General features: G+C 42.2%; 1 protein-coding gene across 1 annotated transcript in view; it reads left to right on the top strand.

The window, feature by feature from the left end:
* The window catches only part of GLI3 (GLI family zinc finger 3), a 253,966-nt gene that overhangs the window by 52,648 nt on the left and 179,992 nt on the right, over positions 1–21,326 (top strand). The window contains exon 2 of the mRNA XM_006757245.2: positions 18,668–18,910. Coding sequence (XP_006757308.1) covers positions 18,668–18,910 — 243 coding nt within the window. The remainder of the gene's footprint in view (positions 1–18,667; positions 18,911–21,326) is intronic.

Genomic DNA, 21,326 nt, shown 5'->3' on the forward strand with positions numbered 1-21,326 from the left:
ATTTTTACATGTATTCTTTAATCCATCAAGTGTGTATACATCTATTTAAAAGTCACTAATACTTTCCCAAACACATCTAACCTAATAGTTCATGGTATCAAGGAAGGCCAGATATTTGCTGATACATTTCCAATTTTATTGGTATTTCTGTAAACTGTGGATCACTTTATACTTTGCTCAAATACATGGGCTAAATATTAATCTCCTCAGCAACTTCCATGAGGTGAGTATTGAACTCATGAAAAGTGTTAACCTGTTTGAACAGAGAAAACACTGATGCTGGGAGAGAGGAAGTCTGTGGTGTAGTAGTTCCTGTCCCCTTTCTTGGCCCTTTACCTGTTTGCTTATTCTCGTTCTCATTGCTTTATTGTCCTTAATATTTTATCTGCCATTAAAGGATACCAGCTTTAAGTTTATGAATAGGAGGATAGTGTTTTTAATTGATAGTCGGGCAACACTGAATGGGGCATAAAGAATCGAGCCCACCTGTTGCAAAATGCTGCCCTAAGTGACTTCCCTCTGTCCGTTGCTCATCCTCCCTCACCTGTTTGGAGCTGTGCTTTCTTTCTGGCATCTTGTTTCTTGGGGTCCCATTTCCAGGCTCTCCAGAGACACCCCCATATCCTCTCCTCTGTCGCTTGATCCTGATCAGATAGATGCTGTTGCTGCTGCTGCTGCTGCTGCCTGAAAACAGGAGAGGCAGGAAACTTGCCCTGGTACTATCAGCTGGTACCTGCAAGTCCCCCCATTTCATTCAATTACGTATTCATCCATAGGATAATTCTCTAGTGCCAGGGGTATGTAGGCATAGAGATGCCACAGCTAATAAGAGTCGTGTGTGAGAAATGCTGTTGGAAGTACTGGGTGGGACTCGGGGAACCTCAGAGGATGGGAGAGAAGAGGCTGAGGATGGTTCCTCTCACCCGGGCTTTATTCAGGGCAAGCAGTTGGCGTTAACCTTGTAGACAGCCGGCCTTGGGGGAAGGTGTGGGAGCTGAGGAGTGACATGTGCTTCTAGAAGATTTTTAGGCAATGGAGTGAGGAACACCAGAACTTTCAACGTTGCCTCAGTTTTTCATACTCCGCAAAGAGTTTGCTTTTGCATTCTTGAAATACGTAATTTTAGCATCCGCAAGGAATCTATTTCCCAGTGTTTTGTCTTTTTCCTCTGGGGTTTGAAGCTTATTTGCCAGACTGGGTTGTGCATTTTGGATGGAAGTTTTCAGGATGTTACTATGCTCGGTGACTTCACAGAATCTACTGGTTCACTGTTAAGGGGTCTGTTGTTGTCTTGTTTGTTTGTTTGCTTTTGGGCGTTCCTTTCTGTGGTCAGCCCCGCAGAGCACAAAAGGAGTTCAGGACTTGAGATCACCATTAACTAGTTTTCAATGAGACAAGGCAAGGCCAAGTCATGGCCCAAGTGGGGAAGGAGAACCCCAAATTCACTAGCATCATATTTCGATTTCATGACTTGATGAATTATGTGGCACATTTATAGTCTATCTTCATGACCTGATTAGTGAAATTAAGCTAATTCAGGACTTCTCTGTTTTCTTATTTCTCAGTGAATGAAAAGTGGCTACAAATTTGGCTTCAGGAATATGTATTTCTGAGGGAGATATTTATTAAAAAGCAATGAAATAAAAACCCTCACAGCCCCCGTGAAAACCCTGATGCTTTTGCGAATTATTTTACAACCTTCAAATAGGAACATAACAGGACTGTTCACATTGGATAAGGAAGTGGTATTGGGTGGGACTGGGGCAACCTCAGAGGATGGGAATTTTACTAAAACATTTGGGAGTTACTCTAAAGCTAAAATTTTTTTGGACATTAAAAAATGCTATACGTGCCAAGGACTGCAATCTACTGAATTGGTTTTAATTTCTTCATCATTTCATTATTTCTTTCTCTTGCACTAATAAAACTGCTCCTATAATGTACTTTAATTACATAAAAACTAAACCCTTTTCTTAGATTCGTTCAGTGGATTGAAACAGGGGAGCATACAACTATGTTAAAACCCCACCTTTGAATCCTTATCTGTTTAGTGCAGGGGTATATACAAGATAGTTTAAGTGATTATTTTTCTGCTTGTGTTATTAAACTAAAATTTATATTTTTACACATACTTTGATTTTTTTTACCCTACAATGAGTTTTAAGTTTATCTTGATAGATTTATTAAAAAGATAACCAAATTTACAAAGGACTGTTCACTCACATTTGGAGCCATTTAAATTTAGATGATAGAGGCCATTAAATTGGCCAAAACACAGTTCTTGGAAACATTACAGACAACCTCAGGAGGCAGGTACAAGCCACACAAGGTCCGGAGAGACACTGGGTCAGAGATCTTAGGAGTTGCTCCGTGGTTCTGATGTATACGGAAGAAAGCTGGCGTATTGGATGGAAGTGGTGTTGGGTCCAATAAAGACTTAATTGGAGAAAAGGTAAATCAGAGGGGGCCAGCTCCATGGCACAGGTGAGTTGGTGAAGGTGATGAGTATTCTGTTCTGGCATTGGGAGGGGTGTGACAGTCAAGGTGGGCTGGAAGAGCACTCTTTAATGTGGGGTGGGGTGGAGGAAGGAGGAACAGAATGAAAGGAAAGACAGGTGCATAGAGATAAATACCTGTCTTGGTTTATTCTGAGTAATGTATGAGGCCCTTACCCAGGAAGACTGTGGCCTGAATATTACAGAAAGAGGTTATGGTTGTAAAGAATTAATGTTTGCATCGAAGATCTGTAATTTGCCAATACCATTGTTATTTGACAGGAAAAGACAAGTTCGTGGTGTAGATTTGAAAATTAGGTTGAAAATAGAAAAAAGTGTTTACTTCTTTCTCTCCTGGACCTTAAGCAAGAGCCAGTAATGCATAGGAAGGGAGACACATAAGGATGAGCTTCCATCACTCACTGCTTTGTGAGGCTGGGCTACTTGAGAGCTAAGGGGTGGCCACTTCTCTCTGAGGGAGCCAAGAGTAAAGTCTCAATGGTTGCCAATATTCTGCTGAATGAATGGTGAAAAGCTTTCATTTTATAGGGAGAGGGGGTGTTGCTCTTGCTATCTGGATCATACTAGGATTTTTGCCCCCTACAACTTAAAGGAATAGATTAAAGAGACCCAATAGAATTAATAAAATTGTCTGGATTATGTGTTTGGGTCGCTGTCTTTAACTCTTCTTGAGAGCTTTAGAGCTGGACCTGGCAATGAGATGAGTGAGGATGGAAGAATTTTAATATCTGAATGGCTTGGCAGTAAACTTAAATTTCTTGCCAAGAAATAGGAATTTCTACTTGTGTCAGCAAGATGTGAATTAAAGAAGAAAGAAAAGTTCAAAAACAAACAAAAGAAACCCCATATAGAAGCCCTCAGCTATTAATATTGTGTTGTTGAGTTGAGTGAATCCCTGAGGTGTGAGGTGAGGGGTGATCAATCTCACTGAAAATCTGAATTTGAGGAGACTCACCTAAGACTTTCCCAAACTGGATCTTGTCCAAACAAACCTACTCTCTGGCTGTCCGTCTGGCCTATTCAACACCTGAAGACGAGCCCTTTGCTCCCCAATAGCCTGTTCCGAGGTTGACTATTGTCCACCCCGTCTGCTGCACCAACCCTGTGGCCCATCCTTCCCTTCTCAGATAGTCTCACATTTAGAAAAATCACAGTTATAATAAGGCCTGGAAGAGCAGCAACCTTTTTGCTGTTACTCCTCTCAGAAAGTCAGAGTTTTGTGCTCGGACACATGGAAACCTTGACATGGTGCATCCACGTGAACCAAGTGTGGGGGAGACAGGCAGACCTGGGTCAGTTTGCATTCCCTGTGTTGACTCGGACAACCCTAATCCTTCTGAGCTCAATCTTTCATCCAAGGCATCAAAATACTGTCTTGAAACCCTGACTACATTTGGCCAGGAGACTCTTGGTTTGGTGGCAACAGAAAGACTCAAAACTTATTCTTGCATCCCTATTAACAAAAATGCATGCCGGTCTGGTTCATCCTACCTTCAAAAACAGATCTTTTGGGATTCCTCTGGCTCAGTGCAGGGCAATGTCCCTTGTACTTGAAACAAGGCCCGTTGAATAGCCTGCTGTGTGGGAAATGGCCTTTGTCACCTTCAACTTCCAGAGAGAGTGGCACTTGGAACATAAGTGTGTACGTGTTTGTTTTGTGACTGTTCTTAAACAAACAGACAGCCCAAACAACTGCAAACACAACCGAAGCTGGCTAAGAAGACAGAACTTTCATCATAGGTATTTCAGATTTTATATTTAAAATTTATTATTTACCCTAGTGCTTAGCACAGAGGAAACAGGAAGCATTTTCTACCTTTAAGTTTATGATAAAAGCCAAAGATTCTCCCCTTTTCACCGTATTAATTGAGAGGTTCAAGTTATAGGGAACTGGTTTGATCCCCAACTTACCGACTTGAAACTTTGGGGAAGTTCATTTCTCTAAGTCTGTTTCATCCATAAAGTTCAGTGATATTTACTACCTGCCTCACAGTTATCTTAACGTTTAGAAGCATCAATACTAGGTACTTTGAAAATGGTGCTGCCTTAATTTTTATCTATATTTCCCAGGTATGCTTTATGGTTTTACTGATGGGTGTTCTTAGCATGTCCTGAGATAGGTAAGTTGGGGGTGGCACCCTTTTTTTGGTAACTATTGACAGCTAATAAACATTTTAGGATTTATGTGGGCTGTTTGGTCACTATTCAACACTGTTCTTGTAGTGTGAAAGCAGCCACAGACAATACAAAAATGAATGAACTTGGCTATGTGCCAATAAAACTTTATGGACACTGAAATTTGAATTTTATGTACTTTTTATAATTCACGAAATATTCTCCTTTTGGTTATTTTTTGGCCATTAAAAATGTAAAATCCATTCTTAGCTCACAGGCTGTACAAGAACAGGCAGTGGCTGTAGATTGCCAACAATCACCCTAACAGAATTTGCTTAATCTTTTTAATAGTAAATATTATTTATGGAGAAATATTAAAATGGATTTCTTGGGAAGATTTAAGTGTCTCAAGTCATTATAGGAAATCAAGTAGAGGGAAATTTAATATTTTCTGTGTATATTTCAAAGGGGCATACTTGTCTGGTAAATGCTGTTTATGACTCAAAACAAAGAAGTGGGTGAAAGAGATGACCAGTTGTAATTATAGGTCATTAACTTGATCCTTTTTCTGGTTGTGAAATAGCGATTATTCTCTCCCAAGCTGTCTGGTTCTTGGTGAAGGTGTACACTGATTTGTCCCCTTAGAGGATTCAGAGCACTTTTTTCTACATCATCCCATCTGTTTAAAGGACATCAATGAGAACTTGAGTGGAGTACATGACTGATGTCTCATTTTATACAAGAGATAGCAACAGCCCAGAGAAATTCTGTGACTTGCCTGAGGTTCAGTCAACGTAAGCTCTTGGACCAGCCTTCCGACTTCTGGCCCAGGGCACTTGCACCCCACTAGCCTGCTTTGTGTTATTATGAAATAGATGACAATAGTGGTAGTACCTGGCATTCATCAATATACAGTTTATATCAAAAGATCCTGCCCGGCCCGCGTGGTTCAGTGGTTGATCATCCCCTTGTGAACCAGGAGGTCACAGTTTGATTCCTGGTCAGAGCACATGCCTGGGTTGTGGGCTCAATCCCCAGTAAGGGGCGTGCAGGAGGCAGCCAGTCAATGATTCTCTCTGATCATTGATGTTTCTATCTTTCTCTCCCTCTCTGTTCCTCTCTAAAAATCAATAAAAATATGTTTTAAAAAAAATCCTTTTCATAATACTATTTTATTTAATACTAAGAAAATCCTATCAAGTAAGAGGGAAAAGTTTTATCATCCCCCCTACTATATAAGGCAACTGACAATCTGATATAGCTTAAGTTACCCTGGGTCATACTCCCACTAAATATTAGAAGTCTGGGACCTAGGTTTTCAAGCTCCTTTTTTTATTATACCATGCTGCCTTATTATATGGCATGGAGGTGATGTCATTAATACCCAAACATTAAAAAGTAAATTGAAAAATAACATCCTGCCCTGTCTCAGCCCCTGGCAGTGATTTTTAGTGGAGATTTGTATTATGAGAATTTTTGCTTTCAAAATGCTGCATGCCCCTCCTGTAAATGGTTGAATTAAGTGACTTTATTTTTGGTAAGTGGCCCATGTAAGTTTATTATTTATTTATTTTGGTTCTTTTTGCTTCAGCTCCTTTGGCGAAATGAAGCACTGCTGTATTTTTATTGCGTCCCCCATCATTAAAAGAAATTGGAAAGACGCTTGTTAGTTTTAATATTGCATGGGTAGAAATATACCTGGCACTTTTAGGAACAGTTACAATTCCTAATAGTGCATTTTAAGGAGTAATCTGGTTTTCTGGTTTTTGTTCTTGATTGAAAAAAAGAAGAGAAAACTTTGTTCAATTTGCTAAAGTTTGATGATCATCTTCTGTTGGGGAGAAGGTTTCTGCGGAGTGGGACACTGATTTTATTGACTCATTCAGCATTCCTTTCCAGCCTGCGCGAGGGGCGCATCCTCCTGGGGCCGCCTGAAGGGCCTCTCATTTGTTGGTAAATAATCCAAGCAAAGCTGCTCCCAAGAGCAAGTTTTCTCCCTTTTTCTTTATGCTTCTTTAGCTATTGGACATATGCCCCTTTCAGTAAGCCATGTAAGGCTTTAACTGTTGGAACTCTAGTTAATTTGAACACAAACCAAATACTCAAGACTGCTTCTTGCACCTAAGCCTACAATCCAGTTCCCCGGAAAATAGTGTTAAATAACCTTTGCAAAATGGCTGTGCAGAACCTACAAGCACTATAAAAAGGTAACAGGTAGTGGAAGGGAAGGACTTGGAGGAGGAGTGGTGAAAAAGTCATTTAGCCTGAGCGTGAGAGGTGTGATTTATACTGCCAGATCCCGAATGTTACTAAGATCCAAACTTGGCAACAACAATGACCGAAGCAGAATCAGAACTTCAGAGAAGTTTCTAAGCCATGTTTCATAACTCTAAAGTTTACAACGAAGTTCATTTGAACACACTTCGAAGTAGCCTTTCCCAGGAACCTTTACAGGGAGAGGTAGAATCATTTCGACAGCGAAGCTAGTCTTCACATAGAAAAGCACTAGTAAGTCAGTGCCCTGGGGGCTTCTGTACAGGAGACACTTTGCAAGGGCTGCTAGTCATGTATCAGAGATGAGAAAGTTGTGCGGACCAAGTATGAGTTGAAACTGGTTGCTTAAACTTGTTAAGCCTCAGGGCATTTACCTAAATAGCTGGAACCGTGGTGATTCTGCAGACTTCATCGGCCTGTGAGCATTTGACTGGATTCGTTAATATGCGTGGAACACCGAGCACACGGCCTGGCATTTAATTCAGTAAATGCTCAATAAACACAAGCGATATCCATGGTGATCACGATATTTTCTCATGTAGTTTCCCTCTTAAGCCCTTCAGGGATGGTTAGTGAAAGTTGAGTTACCAAGTTTTGTGGGGAGGGAGGCGAGGGAAATTTGGTACTCATCTGGGGGAGGCGCTTGTGTAGAGATACAAAATAGTTAAAATAACATGATTTTATAATAAGGAAGTATATTGAAATCTCCATAAAGATCAATATCAATGTCAGGTATTCCTAAGATGTGTAAAAAATAGCCTACCAGGTACTTAGACTTTATAGTGGTGTAATAATTTATAACAAGATTTCAGGATATAAATTTGTGAGATAATTTTTTCAATTTATGTGTACTTAATTCGGACTTTTCTAGAAAATCATTGTAAAGGTCATACTGATGATAACATTAAAATAAAAGTAAATTAGATAATCTATTTCTGCAATCTAAAATGATTGGGAAATATAGAAACATAAAGAAAAAGACATAAAAATGTTTTCATGCTATTTTGGTACATTCCTTTTACTAGTAAGTTCTTTTTTCTTCTTTAATTAAGGAATTTTGTATAGAAATAATTATATATTTCTCTTCTTCTCACCTTCCCAACCTTCAAAAGTTTGGATCCTTAAAAAATTTGGAGGTGTGGTAGTCTAGCAGGTAAGTGAGGGGACTCTGAATTCTAATCCAGGCTCTGCCACTTTCTAGCTGTGTTTGCTTGGGCAAGTACTTCTTGTATTTATAATGAGGATCACAATCATACTTAGCTCATAGGATTGGCATGTAAGACCTTAGAACAAACAGTACTTGGCACTCAGCCCAGTTCTTTCCTATGTTCATTAAAATTCTTGAATGTACTATATTTAATGACATTTCATCATATAATATGGCAATGGACATTTATTTTGCTAACTTGTTTTTCTCATTATAAATAACACTGTGATGAACATCCTTGAATATAAGTTAATATCTTTGCTAATATTTTTCTTTAAGATATATCCTGGAAGTGGAATCATTTGATACACCTTGCCAATTATGGAAATATTTTAATAGTTTAAGAAAGTGACTATCTCTCGGTATCCTCTCTAAAACTCAATTATTATTTTACAGTTTGCTACTGGTTTTTATACAGCCCATAAAGATCAATATCAATGTCAGGTATTCCTTATTTTTATTTTTTTAAAAATATATTTTTATTGATTTCAGGGAGGGAGAGAGAGAGAAAGAAACATCAATGATGATAGAGAATCATTGATCGGCTGCCTCCTGCACACCCCCCACTGGGGATTGAGCCCACAACCCCAGCATGTGCCCTTGACCGGAATCGAACCTGGGACCCTTCAGTCATAGGTGGACGCTCAACCCCTGAGCCACGCCTGCCGGGCCCTCATCCGTTGCATTTTTAATAGCTGCCCTGGAGCAAGGCGGGTGCTTGGGTAGAGAACGCTATAGGGCAGGGGTGGGCAAAAACTTTTTGACGAGGGCCACAATGGGCTCTTAAACTGGACCGGAGGGCCGGAACAAAGGCATGGATGGAGTGTTTGTATGAACTAATATAAATTCAAAGTAAACATCATTACATAAAAGGGTACGGTCTTTTTTTTTTTAATGTTTTATTCATTTCAAACGGGCCTGATCCGGCCTGCGGGCCGTAGTTTGCCCACGGCTGTTCTATCCACTGAGCCAAACTAGCCAGGGCGGTTCTTTACATTTCAAAATGTGACGTGAAAATTATATAAAATTCTAATTTTACTGTCTTTAAAGAAAGGTTTGTTAGAACGCAGCTGTTCTCCTTGGTTCGAGTCTTGCCCTAAGGCTGCTTTCAGTCTAAGGCAGCGGAGTTGGGAAGTGTGAAGTTCACAGACCTGTGTTTTAGGGCATTGACCAAAATTCAAATTCATTTTAAATTTTTTTGTCACTGAGTAGGAAGGGCTGATAGCCAGATATTTAAATGTGGGCTTTAGAGTCAGACTGCCGGGGCTTCCAGGCTCTGCCTGCGAACCAGCGGAGTAAGCTGGGTAAGTGACCCAGATTCTCGGTGCCAAAGTTTTCTTCTCTGGCAAATGAGCATGAGGACAATGTTTTTTGAAGCCCTTCCTACCTCATAGTAACTGAATGTTAGCTGTCATTTATTGGTGCATGGTTAACAGACCGAGTTGGCAGGCTTTTGAAAAAAGAGGTTGGTAGGAAAATGAGTCTAAAATCACTCGTGTTTTAGAAAGGTGGAGGAGTTGGTCTTTTGTTTCTTCAGTTGCATTTACTGGGACTTCTTGAAAATCAAAATACGTCCGTTGGTGTTGGGACAGTAGGTTCTATATGTGCCTAGAAAGTTGGAACAAGGGCAAAAGAAAGTCTGGGTGTGTCCTGGCTCCCAGTCTCCCTGCAGGAGAGGGTAGGTGGTGGTTTCTCTCCTACTCAGTTGGCAGGAGGAGAGGAGAGCAGCTGGAGGACCTAACGCATCCTGTCTTGGCTGTGTCCATGAAGATGGGCTTTCAGGGGAGATTAGGTTTCGTGGCCCTTCCTGCTTCACTCATAGACAGTATCTGAGCCATGTTGTGCAAGCAGTTTACAAAGTGCAGACTTTTGCCACCATAACTAGAAGAAAGCAAGCTCATGCCTTACCTGTACAAAACTGTGACGAATCAAAATGTGTGGTTGTATGGGTTTCTCAAGTGCACATTTCATAGGTGAAAGTGGGTGGTGGCTAGAGGGGTCCCCTGTTGTAGAAACCTGACCAGGCAGCACCCGGCCTTGCCCAGAGCCGAGTCAGCAGATGTGAGCCCTGCTCACCGTCTCTAATCCTGTCACAGTGTGGGCAGAGCCCCAGCTAATGAGGAACAGTGAGGATATTCTCTTGATATTTAAATGTAATCTCCAAGAGGGTCTGATTTCTACAATGGAATAAGCATAGTTTTTAAAATTAAAATAAAACCCACACACCCCTATATGCTTGGGCTTCCTCCTTACCTAATCTTCTAAAAACAAAAACCATGCAACATGCATACACCAGCTGAAGCCAGTTAAGTTTGTGTTCCCTCCTGCAATTCAAAACATGGCAGAAAGGCTAGGAAATTGGACATGGATGTTGTGAGGGGAGGGTTGCGAACCTAGGGAACCATGTTTTTTTTTTTAAAGTGATGCCAGAAGAAGCTGTGACCCAGATTTATTCCTGAGTATCTTTAAGGAAAGAAAGGGCAGGCTCTTTCCTGCCTCCCTCTGACCCTGGGCTGCATAGATCCCCAGCTAGGTCTCATCTGAGGATGCAGCAGGCTGCAGCACCCTGGACACTGGCCTTGTGAGAAGACATTCAGTGTTTCTGTTAAACTGTTGGCTGTTGGTCTCACTGGGGAATCTTCACTGTTCAGGTCTGTATGTGCAAAGTAAGGAAGAGAGACTCTTCATTCTTTGCTTACAAAAGACTAAAATTAAGTTCTCAAAGAGATCTCAAATACCTAAATGTCCATGAGGCTGTCCTTCACAGATAGGCATAAATGCACTGTTAGGCAGAAGGGGAAAAAAATTTGCCCTCCTGAGAATTGATTGTACTGCCTTTGATGTCACTAATGAACTCACTCCGTGTAAGCAGTGACTAGTACTAATAGCAGGCTAATAGAAAAGCTCCATGACATTTTTTAGAATTCTTAATTCAAGGAAGGGCCTTTCTAAGCTCATGGAAAAATAGGGACTATCTCCTCCTCCCTTGTATAGGGAAACCTGAAGGGACCCTCAGGGTCCTATCCGCCCCTCCCCTCCTTCCCCCCCCAAGTACAGGTGGGATTGGCTAGTGCTTTCTGTCTGGGATTTTGAAAGATGGTTAGTAGGGTTGGGTTTGTTCTTGGACTTAAATGCCCCAATGTGTAGGGGAATGTTTGGCCAAGCCACAGTAATTCTTCGCTGTCCATGTCATCACTGCCCAGAAGCTTCCTCTCAGAGATGGGGGTAGAGATGGGGGCAGGGCTGTAGACCTCTGATTTTTATAAGAAAAGTAAATGAAAACCCTACAGGCCACCGGGCATGCCTGGTGAGGCCGCAGACAAGCAGATAGTGTTATCAGTTCCTGATTTTCCAGATGGGCAAGGAGCAGAGCCCGTGTGATATTATCTTTTTTAAAAAGGCAGGAGGCTGCTTGCTCTGCATACCCTCACAGCCCTCGGCTGCAGTCCCTGGGGCCACAGCCATTTCGGGGTTTGCATTTTAGTTTATCTAAATTCTCATCTTGCTTTCTCTGCCTACTCTCGTCTGGTCCCAGGGAACCCCTTTTGAAGTTGAATGGAGCTCTGTAAACTGAGTAGTGGGGAGTGAGCCGAGAAATTAGCCTTGGATTGAGCGCTAACCTGCACTTTGGAGCAGATAGTTTCCGGTGAAGGGCCAGTGGGAAGTTAGTCTAGACCAGTGATGGCGAACCTATGACACGCGAACTCATTTTTTTGGTTGATTTTTCTTTGTTAAATGACATTTAAATATATAAAATAAATATCAAAAATATAAGTCTTTGTTTTACTATGGTTGCAAAGATCAAAAAATTTCTATATGTGACACAGCACCAGAGTTAAGTTAGGGTTTTTCAAAATGCTGACACACTGAGCTCAAAAGGTTCGCCATCGCTGGTCTAGACTACATTTGATTCTTTGGCCAAAGAGCTCTAGAAATGTTGAAATAACTAAGATACTCCTAAGACTGATGAAGGAAGGGCCTTTTTTCTGTCCTTTCACCTCCGGACCTGCAGGTGGATGAAAGTAGGAGAGCGCGCCTCTGCGATCAGTTGAATTTCTCCAGCGCTTCATCAGGTCCTGCGCAGCCCTCTCGTGCTGTAGGCCCTCAGTGTGGTGTGAAGGCTGCAGACAAAGCCGTGTGCTTTTTTCTCATCCATCGGACCACGCCCTCTGCCCTCAGTCATTGTCCATGGGAGAAGTATTTGTAGCTTCGGAAGGGCCAGGTCTCACCCCAAGGCATTGGAAATGTCCTTAGAGAAGGCACTGTTCCCTACCTTTCTGTGGAAGCCGAGCTCTAGACTTCCTTGAGCAGCCCCTGTTTTAGGCATAACTGCAGCCCCATGGACAGAGGCAAGATTCCACTTCTAGAAACCACAGGAAGGAACTTTGCTCCCCCTTCTAGCACAGTTCTGTAATGTGTAGGAATATTCTAAGTCTCTTCTTCTTCTTCTTCTTCTTTTTTTTACTTCTAGTCTCTCTTTGGTCAAAGTTAGGAGAATTCTGAATCGGGGAGGCGAGAACTTGGGTTCCATTTTTTTCTTCTTCAAAGAACATCAAACTGTAAAACACCAAAGAAATAAAAGCCGGCAAGATGCAACAAATGAATAATAGGAAGAAAATGAAAGAATGCTCTTTGCAAGCACAGCGAGGCAGTTTTCTTGGAAGGAAGCAGAAAAACACGCTCCATTTCTTGCTCTGAACAGGAAGGTGGGGCTTCAGGCTTGTGGGGTCACCTTAAGAACACCAGTAACCCCTCAGCAGCCATTGGCTGAGCCTCAGTGTGCTGTGGGGCTGGGGTGCAGCCCTGTGTAGGGCACATGTGCGTCTTCATGTCTCTTAGGATAGGATGCTCTATGGCACTGAGATCCTGAGATTGGATGTCTCACTATAGATTTATCTTTTGTTCTGGGTGCTTTCCAGGAGTGGATGTATGTTGACCAAAACTTACTGGGAGAGGATTGGAATTTTGAAATGTCTGTGCATAAAGGTGTAGTTTTTCTTGTTTTCTTTAATGGGTGGTAGCGGTGGTGGTGGAGGCTGGGAATGCAGACTACCTCAGGTGCCATCCCCAAACCTGCCCAGGAACAGACCTCTTGCCCTGTTTGTTAACAGGGCTGTGTGGCTTCAGTAAGGCATGGGTGGCATTCTTCTTGCATCGCCTACTTGCCTGGAAGTGGTTACTCCTTGGAAATTGGACCTAACACCTTGCTCCCCACAGCCTTGGGTTGTTGTGAGGAAGTGAGATGATAGAAATGATAAAACTTTCCATATTGGTAAAGGCTTGTTTCTTTTTTTAAGAGTGTGTGTGTGTGTGTGTGTGTGTGTGTGATGCTTGCTGGTGAGGGGTCATGAATAGTCCTCTGCATGTTGATAGCCTCAGACCTCTGCTTTAATGTATTTGAAGATGACTTTATATCATGCAGTTTGGAAATGATCAGGTTTCACAAATTGCGATCTTCCTAAACATGGAAATATTATTTTCTCCTTAGAATTCCACTGGGCTAGAAATCTGAGTATCCAGACCCCCGCGCCGCGCCCCCCCCCCACTCTTAACATTTTGTTGCCTTCTCCCCACCCCCATTCTCCCTTCATTTTGGCTCACCGAAATCTGAGTGCCACTTTTCTGGGAAAGCCTGATATTCTGACTTCAGTTTTGTAATTTAATGATGGAGAGTTTCCTTAGTAAACCAAATTTAGAGTCCTAGAATGCTTATCTTATATCCAGACCTTGAACATAAAAGGCATTTTATACCCGCAATTGTTCATTTAATGAGCAATTGCAGAGTGCAGGCCGGTTAAGGGATTGAGCTATATGCACTATTATTGCAAGAAGTATTCCGAAATACCAGAAATAGGACGTAAGCTCTGATCAGGGAGACTGCGAGCACAATTACCTTCTTTTCAAATCCTTCTGTGACACTGCGGGAGGAAAAAGGACTTTGAAACTTGAAAGGAAAGAGCTTGCTTTCAACCTCAAAAGCTAGGAGGAAAGGGCTCTGAAATTTGCTCAGAATTCCCAATTCACCATTAGCCTGTTTCTTCCTTTAGCCTGAAGGCATTCTCCGCTTTTTGAAAAGATGTTAAGAAATTCAGTCACAATAGAGAGCCTAGTTTTGAACATGTTTCACTCGGTCCATTGAGGTCTGGGCTCCGGCCTTTGTGTGGGGTGAATTGAGCTGAGCGGTTAGCTGGTTGGAGAGAGGTGAATGAGGAGTCTCTGTGCAGTCGCAAATTCTGGCAAAGAAAGAAGCTCCCCCCGCTCCTTTATTCTACAATATGCATTCCTGTAATACCCGGCTAGTGGCAATATGTGGAGTTGAGCCTGTTCTTAAGTCAACACTGAGTACTTGGTTTATAGCAACTCTTGTTAAGTTTGTCTTGTAATTGAAGCTGTTGTTGACCTTGCTTGGGGACCATTTGTAAAACCGTTTATTTAGCATAAACTGAAATAATAAACCCTCCTTCTCCCGGGCTGATTGTGATAGGGTGACATTAGTTTGATTTAATGATTAGCCGCCTGACCCTTCTCCTGGAGAGATCAGCTTGAATAGAGAGAGTTCACTCAGAAGCACTCCGAACGAATACTAATGAGCTTGTTAAATTTAGCATGGCTCCAACCACTTTTAATTCCTCTAATGGGAGAAGCACTGCACGGGAGTGGGAGAGGGGGAGGCCGGGGGACCCCAGAATGTTCCTTAGAGGGTCTGCACAGGCAGAGAAAGCCCACCAGGAGAAGTTTGCAGAAAGTAGCTAGCCAGCGCCTGGGGCCTGCGTTGTAAGTATTGTCTCTTCTCTTACACTCTGTCTTCTGCATCTTGGGGAAAGAAAGGAGGTACGGTGTTCAAATGGGATTTAAGGGGACAGCTTAAAATCCATGTTCATTTTAAAAAAAGGCGAATACTTGTACCGTGAGCTCCTTCCTCATCAGCTAATTCTGTGAGGGTGACGGGAGGGGTTCCTAGTGAGTGATGAGCAGCAGGGCTTCATTTTTATGTTGGAAGGATCCTTGGATTCTTTTATCTCCAGTCATCGTAGGCGAATATACACTTGTGTCCTGGGTCGCAGTGAGGAATCGTCAGGAGTGTGTGAGCAGTGCACGGGAGGAGTGTGTGTTCTAGTCCCGCTGCATGCAACAGGATTACTCTCTTCTTAATCTTTGTTGTAAACAGTCTAAGCAGTGTTTGCAATGAAGCATCTTTTGAGTTCTCAGAGTTTATGGCCCTGAGTGTCTGGCCCCGTGTCAGTTGCCTTTGGATGCCTTTGGGAAATCTGGGGCAGTTTCTCAGTGTGATGTTTGGGCAGCTCTCCATTTGGGGCAAGAATCCGTTAACTCCCACTTAAGCATGAGTAGACAGAAAGAAGGAGGTACAAGGTTGGGATTATGGTGACAGTATTTGAAATAATTTTTTTCCCCCAAACTGCATGCTTTGGTGTGACCCCAGAGCATGCAACAGTTTAACACAGAGAAGCCAAACAGCCGCCTGGTATTTGGCTGTTAAAGTCCATTGGCAGATGCTCCTGGAGCAGTGGGCCGTTTGCTTACATTTTTGCAGCCGACGTCTGCTAGTTGCCATGGTGGACGGTATGTTTCTGTCAATGATTTGGCCTGGGGTAGCTGTCTGCACTGGCTCTCAACTTTATTGAACAACTCGGTTCAACTGAACAAGATTAGAAGCTTTGGTCTTTTGGCTTGCTGAAGTGGTTGCTAAATTTATAAGAGTCGGCAGGAATATTGCTTGGAAGGCTTCCCTTTCACTGTGGAGAGTGTGCTTTTAAGTCCCGTAGCTGTTTGTATTCTGGAGCGTGTGTACTGTCAAGTTTTCATCTGAATGCCCGTCAGAAGCAACTCAGTGCACGAGGTAAACTTCATGAAATAGTTGTCTACTAGAATATTTTGAAGAGGGAGGGCAGGTAAAAATGTGGTAGCCTTAACTATTATTGTACTAGCAAAAGTCAGTCTAATGAAAGTTTCCACATTAAAATAATTCGTGCCTGATTTTTTTTTAACTTAAGGGAATTAGTTAATTTTTTTCTGTATTAAATATTTGAACTTTTGCTTATTTCTTTTTATAACTTAATATCCACACATGTTGGCTTAACTCTCATGAAGAAAATAATTCATTTTTATAAAGTGAAGTACTTGTGAAAAAAGGATCATTTAGCTAAAAAGACACACTTATTTTCTCTTCCCCCCACCCCCAACTTCCTTCTCCGAGGAGGCTGGGGGGAGGTGGGAGGACTCTAAACAGACCATGCCAAATTTTCAGTTATTCATGAAGTTGGATTCAAATCCTCATTATAAAGGCATGGCTTCTAAAAGAAACTCCCTCAATTTAGCGGTACAGTTTTAAGAGAAGAAGAGTTCATTTCTTCTAGGAAGAGTAAGTCAAGGGAATCCTGTTTTAAACCTGGAAGAGATTAGTAGGGCTTGGTTATTCATCTTTCCCAGAGAATGCTAATTAGGAGTCTCAGCCCCTCTTGGTAAGGGCTTTCTGAATGAAGGTCCATTCTATAACATTTGCACCGCAGTGTTACAAGTTCAGGTTGAAATTTGAAATAAAGGTTTTATACAGGCAGAAATTAGTGGAAAATATGACTTTGGCCATTTGTAAGTTATAGGAAATTTTATAAAACTGACAAAGGGTTTTAGTGTTTTTGACACCCTTTTGCTTTTACATGAGTGCAAGCCCTTATTCTATAGTTTGCAATTTCACTGCTAACAAAGTACAAAGGTGGATAGTATTAATCAGAAGGAAAATAAAAATGTAGGATTTTTCTGTAGTTTGTTTTTAAATAAGCAAAAGCATGGTTTGAATTGCTTTTGTAAAGATCAGTGTGTGAAAATGTGGTATTACATCCGTTTTTTTTTAGTAGTTATTTGATAGATTAAACTCTTTATTTATCCCATAATTACAAGGTTTGAGGTGAGGATCTGCACAAAATAATGTTTCACAGTTACCCTGTAGTAGTCAGCAAATTCACTGACAACTAAAGTGTGCCTCATGGTTTATACTGTTTGGCCTGTTATTTGCTATACTGAAAAAAATGCATTGCTTATTTCTTAAAGTCCTAGACATAGGCAGAAAGAGTACTGGCTTTAGGTAGTTTAAGTCCTTACTCAACACAAAACAGTAGTCATTGCTTTCGTTTGTATTATCGTGCTTGTCTGTGTTTATGACTATATTTCCTTTGAATTTGTATGAACAACAATGAAACTGCTAAAGCATACTATTGCTGCCTTTTAGGGGCTCTCACCTAGACATATTTGCTTTATGAAATACTTGGAAGATAAGTTTATATACTGGGATATGTTCAAAATCTGCCCATGTAAAATTTATTATTATTTACACTCAAATGTAGTTTCTTTTTTGTTGTTGTTTTTCAAATATAGTTTCTTTATCCCCCCCCCTTTTTTCCAGATCAGGAATTTTCAGATTAGATGCCTAAGCAGTGCCTGAACAACTTTGCTTCCATCAGCACTTGCCTGTCAGAGCACAGTCTGTTGGTTAAATGCAGAGCTTGTTTGGCGTATGTAGTTTCAGAGTATGTGCATGGCTCTAACAGATGAATTGGTTCACTTGTTGTGGGTTCCGATTGCCGGTTTGGTTTCATTTTATGCCTTGTTTCTTTGATCTGCTATTATGGAAAGGTCATCCAGTCACATTTGTAGAGAACCATACTGGATAGATGGAAAGTTCTTACAGATCAAAGGAAACCAGAAGCATTAGGGAGCTGGGCATCCCATTGGTCTCTTTTTTTTTACATGTTTAAAGCAATGTCTGGACCCCACCAGAGTATGTACATATCAGCAGAATGGGCGCCTTCCTCACCCCCAGACCCATCTCACACTTGAACTTTCACCTTCTTTCCTTTTTCCGTCTAGTGATCAGCTCTGTTCTATGGTCAGACGTGTCATGCGAGGGGCCCTGGAGGTTTCCAGGATCGCCACCTTTATCCTTTGTAACCAGTGGATTTTCTGCACCATTTCTGGCTCTGTTAAATCTGTCATTGGGTTACAAATCTGACTTAAACAAACTAAAACACGAGAATGCCTGGATCACTTTCTAACAGGTCATCCTCTGAGGAACAGGGGCTCTTTGACCCCAGGATCACCCAGCGCCTCAGTGTTACCCCAGAGGCCTGGCTTCCAGACAGATGAGGGGAAGCTGTACACCAAGCATGTCAAACTCGCGGCCCGCCCACAGCCCTAGGCTGGCAAAACGTCCAGCTCCAGTGGGACTTGCAGGGGCGTTGGCAAGTCCCCAAGGAAGAGCCTCGCTGGCAGATTCAGCTGTGAGCCTGTGATGATAATTTGCTGACTCTCCCTACATCTCAATTTAATTGGCTCATTTCTGGCTCCCCTTCATCCTTCCATTTGTATTGTGGACCCTCATTCACAGGCAGTTTTGTCTGGAGGACATCCCATCGTGGTGTAGCTTTTCAAAGTTGCCAGAATGAGAAATTGGCTTCTTTTTTGGAGGAAGACCTAAGGGATGACTGTTTCTGAATTGCTCCTTAAAATGGTCACAGAGCTTTTGTGTTCCTTCTTTCTTTAGAGGATGAAAGTCCTGGACAGACCTATCACAGAGAGAGAAGAAACGCAGTCACCATGCAGCCACAGGGTGTCCAGGGGCTTGGCAAGATCAGCGAGGAGCCTGCCACATCTAGTGACGAGAGGGGCTCGCTGATCAAGAAGGAGATCCATGGGTCCCTGCCCCACCTGGCCGAGCCCTCCATCCCATACCGCGGGGCCGTGTTCGCCATGGACCCCAGGAACGGTTACATGGAACCTCACTACCGTAAGTGGGTCCTGCCTCGCGGCACGTGGTCCAGAACCCTGGGCGGCTTGTGTGTGTGTGCATGCACATGTGCTGTCTGAATTATTTGGCTTAACATTGATTTAGATAAATGTTTAATTAACTGCCCACTTTTCTTCTCCCATATCCTTTCCGTTCTTTTTTAGGGAGAGTCATTTCCTTATATTCCCTGAGTAACTTCAGTCATCAGTGGGGTGGCCTTGAGGAAGGTGTCCATTTGTGGCTCACTCACAGGGACCTTTCCTGGGAACTGGCACCTAATTTTCTTTCCCCAAAGCCTCTTAGACTTTGCGGGAGAAAAATTGGTTGATGGGGGAGTTGTTAATGTGGGCTGCATTAGCTGAAATCTTTAACAGCAGCAATTCCCGTTTTCAATGAATTTTTGCTCAGTTGTTGAGGAGGAACCAACCTCTTTCAACAAATCAGTGCAAATTTCCTTAACATAGAAGATTTTTGTACAGGCTCTGCTTTGGTCACTGACCAGTCTACCAGAAACATCGGCTGTTCCCTTTCTCAGCACTAATAAAGTGGACTCTGAACACAGATATACAATGGTTTTTCTCCAAAGGCAGACACTATGAAGGAAAACATTGTGCTGAGTTTATATCTGGCCTGTTTCTAGTTAAGAAATATACTTTGGTTGGGGGGTAATGAAGTTTGCATTGAGGTGCCAAAGCTTGCAGCTCTTGATTACAGATTTATCACCTTGCCAGGATACGGACTTGCCATTTAACCTTCCCGGCTCCAATTCCAGATGATCCATTGAGCTCCAGAGTGGGGGACTGGTTCTTGTTTCCCCTTTTCCACATCATTCAGAAATTTTAGTGTTTTAAGGCAAAAGGTCATTAGCCAGATGACTGATTATTGAGGACAGCTGATTAGTGCATATTTTCTTGCTCAAGAAAGTGCCCAGGATAAAAGCTAATTCCATCCCTTCATTAGTTGACTTGCAGCAGAGGGGGACGGTCCCTCATCAGGGTGCAGATCAAAGGGCCTCGCACAACCTGAAGTTTCAGCAACCGCCCTCCCCCAATATTGTTGGTAAAGATGGAAGATACATTATTTCTTTTTTAAATGGAGAGAAGATTTTTCAAGAAGTGGTCAGAAGTGTGGAAGAAAAGGTTTTATGGATTCTTAGAAAGTTCACAACTTCTCAGTGTAAAAAGTGCCTGTGAGTCCTGTTGCTGCGGTTTTTATGTTCACAGCTGCGGGAGTCAGGAGGGGTGGTGTGCATGATCCTGTCCTTCCTTCACTAAAGGGTTATTTCATTTTATTTTATTTTAGAAATAACAGTTTAAAATAGCGTTGGTAGGGTTTTTATCTGAACATGTTCCTGTTTTATACATTTTTATGGGTTTCTATTAGAGATCATCCATGCAGAAAATGTGAGGGAATCTACATACTTTCTACTTATATTAATTTTCCCCAATAGTGTGCTAGATGATTATTATTAAGTCTGGGTTGTTAGCCATAAGCTCCTTGCATTGTTTTCATTCTTATGTGTGAACAAAACTTTTCCCATCCTATACATTTGACGCTTTGTTTTCTGTTCCAGATGCCCTCTAATTAGTGAGGTATTAATTGGTCAGGACAGCTGAGAGAACTTCTTTTTTGGTTGACAGAAGTAGGCAGATGACCGTTAACTTTTTCTGTGCCATTCACCTTGCAGCTTGCTCTTGATCCATTTGTTCTAACCGTTTGCCCGTTGAATCCTCTCCCTGTCATTTGAGGGTCCAGGAACTCTGCATACCAGGGACTCTCATCACCTCTGTGTGGTCTGTGTGTGCACCCCACCTCCCGCGCCTCCAGGGGAATATTAACCAGCATTGGGCACTGGGGAGCTCTTGGTGGGCTTGGAGCCACTCATTGTCCCTCTGTTTAGAGGGCATAGCAACAGTAGGTGGGTTATTCTTTAGCTCTTCCCACAGTATTGTTCAAATCACTATTAAAATTACATGATAACTTACAAGCACTTGCTATTTTGACCCACCATTGCAACGTACTCCCTAAATGGGTCAGAATAAATGGTGTCATTATGTCTATAATATGGACAGGAGTCCTAGGGATTACTCAGATTGGCTGAGCACTCAGCGGATTTGAGTTTAAGTTCCAGCTTTGCCACTTATTGGCTGTGTGACTTTGGCCAAGTGTGCTGACCCCTCTAGGAATCATTTCCTAACGGCTGAGTGGGGGTGATAGGTGACTGCCTGCCCCATGGTGTTCTCTTGAGAATTACGTGAGCCAGTGCAAATGAAGTATTTAATAAAAGCACTGGCTCATGGTGCCTCAGAAGTATTATGGTGGTTGTCCTGTGGCTCCTCTTCCTCCCTTTTCCTTTTGTTCCATCACCATCCTCTTCATCTGTTCATGATGAGTTCATTCTCCAAACCAAGTTATT

The sequence above is a fragment of the Myotis davidii genome, unplaced genomic scaffold, assembly GCF_000327345.1.
Source record: "Myotis davidii unplaced genomic scaffold, ASM32734v1 scaffold573, whole genome shotgun sequence".
NCBI lineage: Eukaryota > Metazoa > Chordata > Mammalia > Chiroptera > Vespertilionidae > Myotis > Myotis davidii.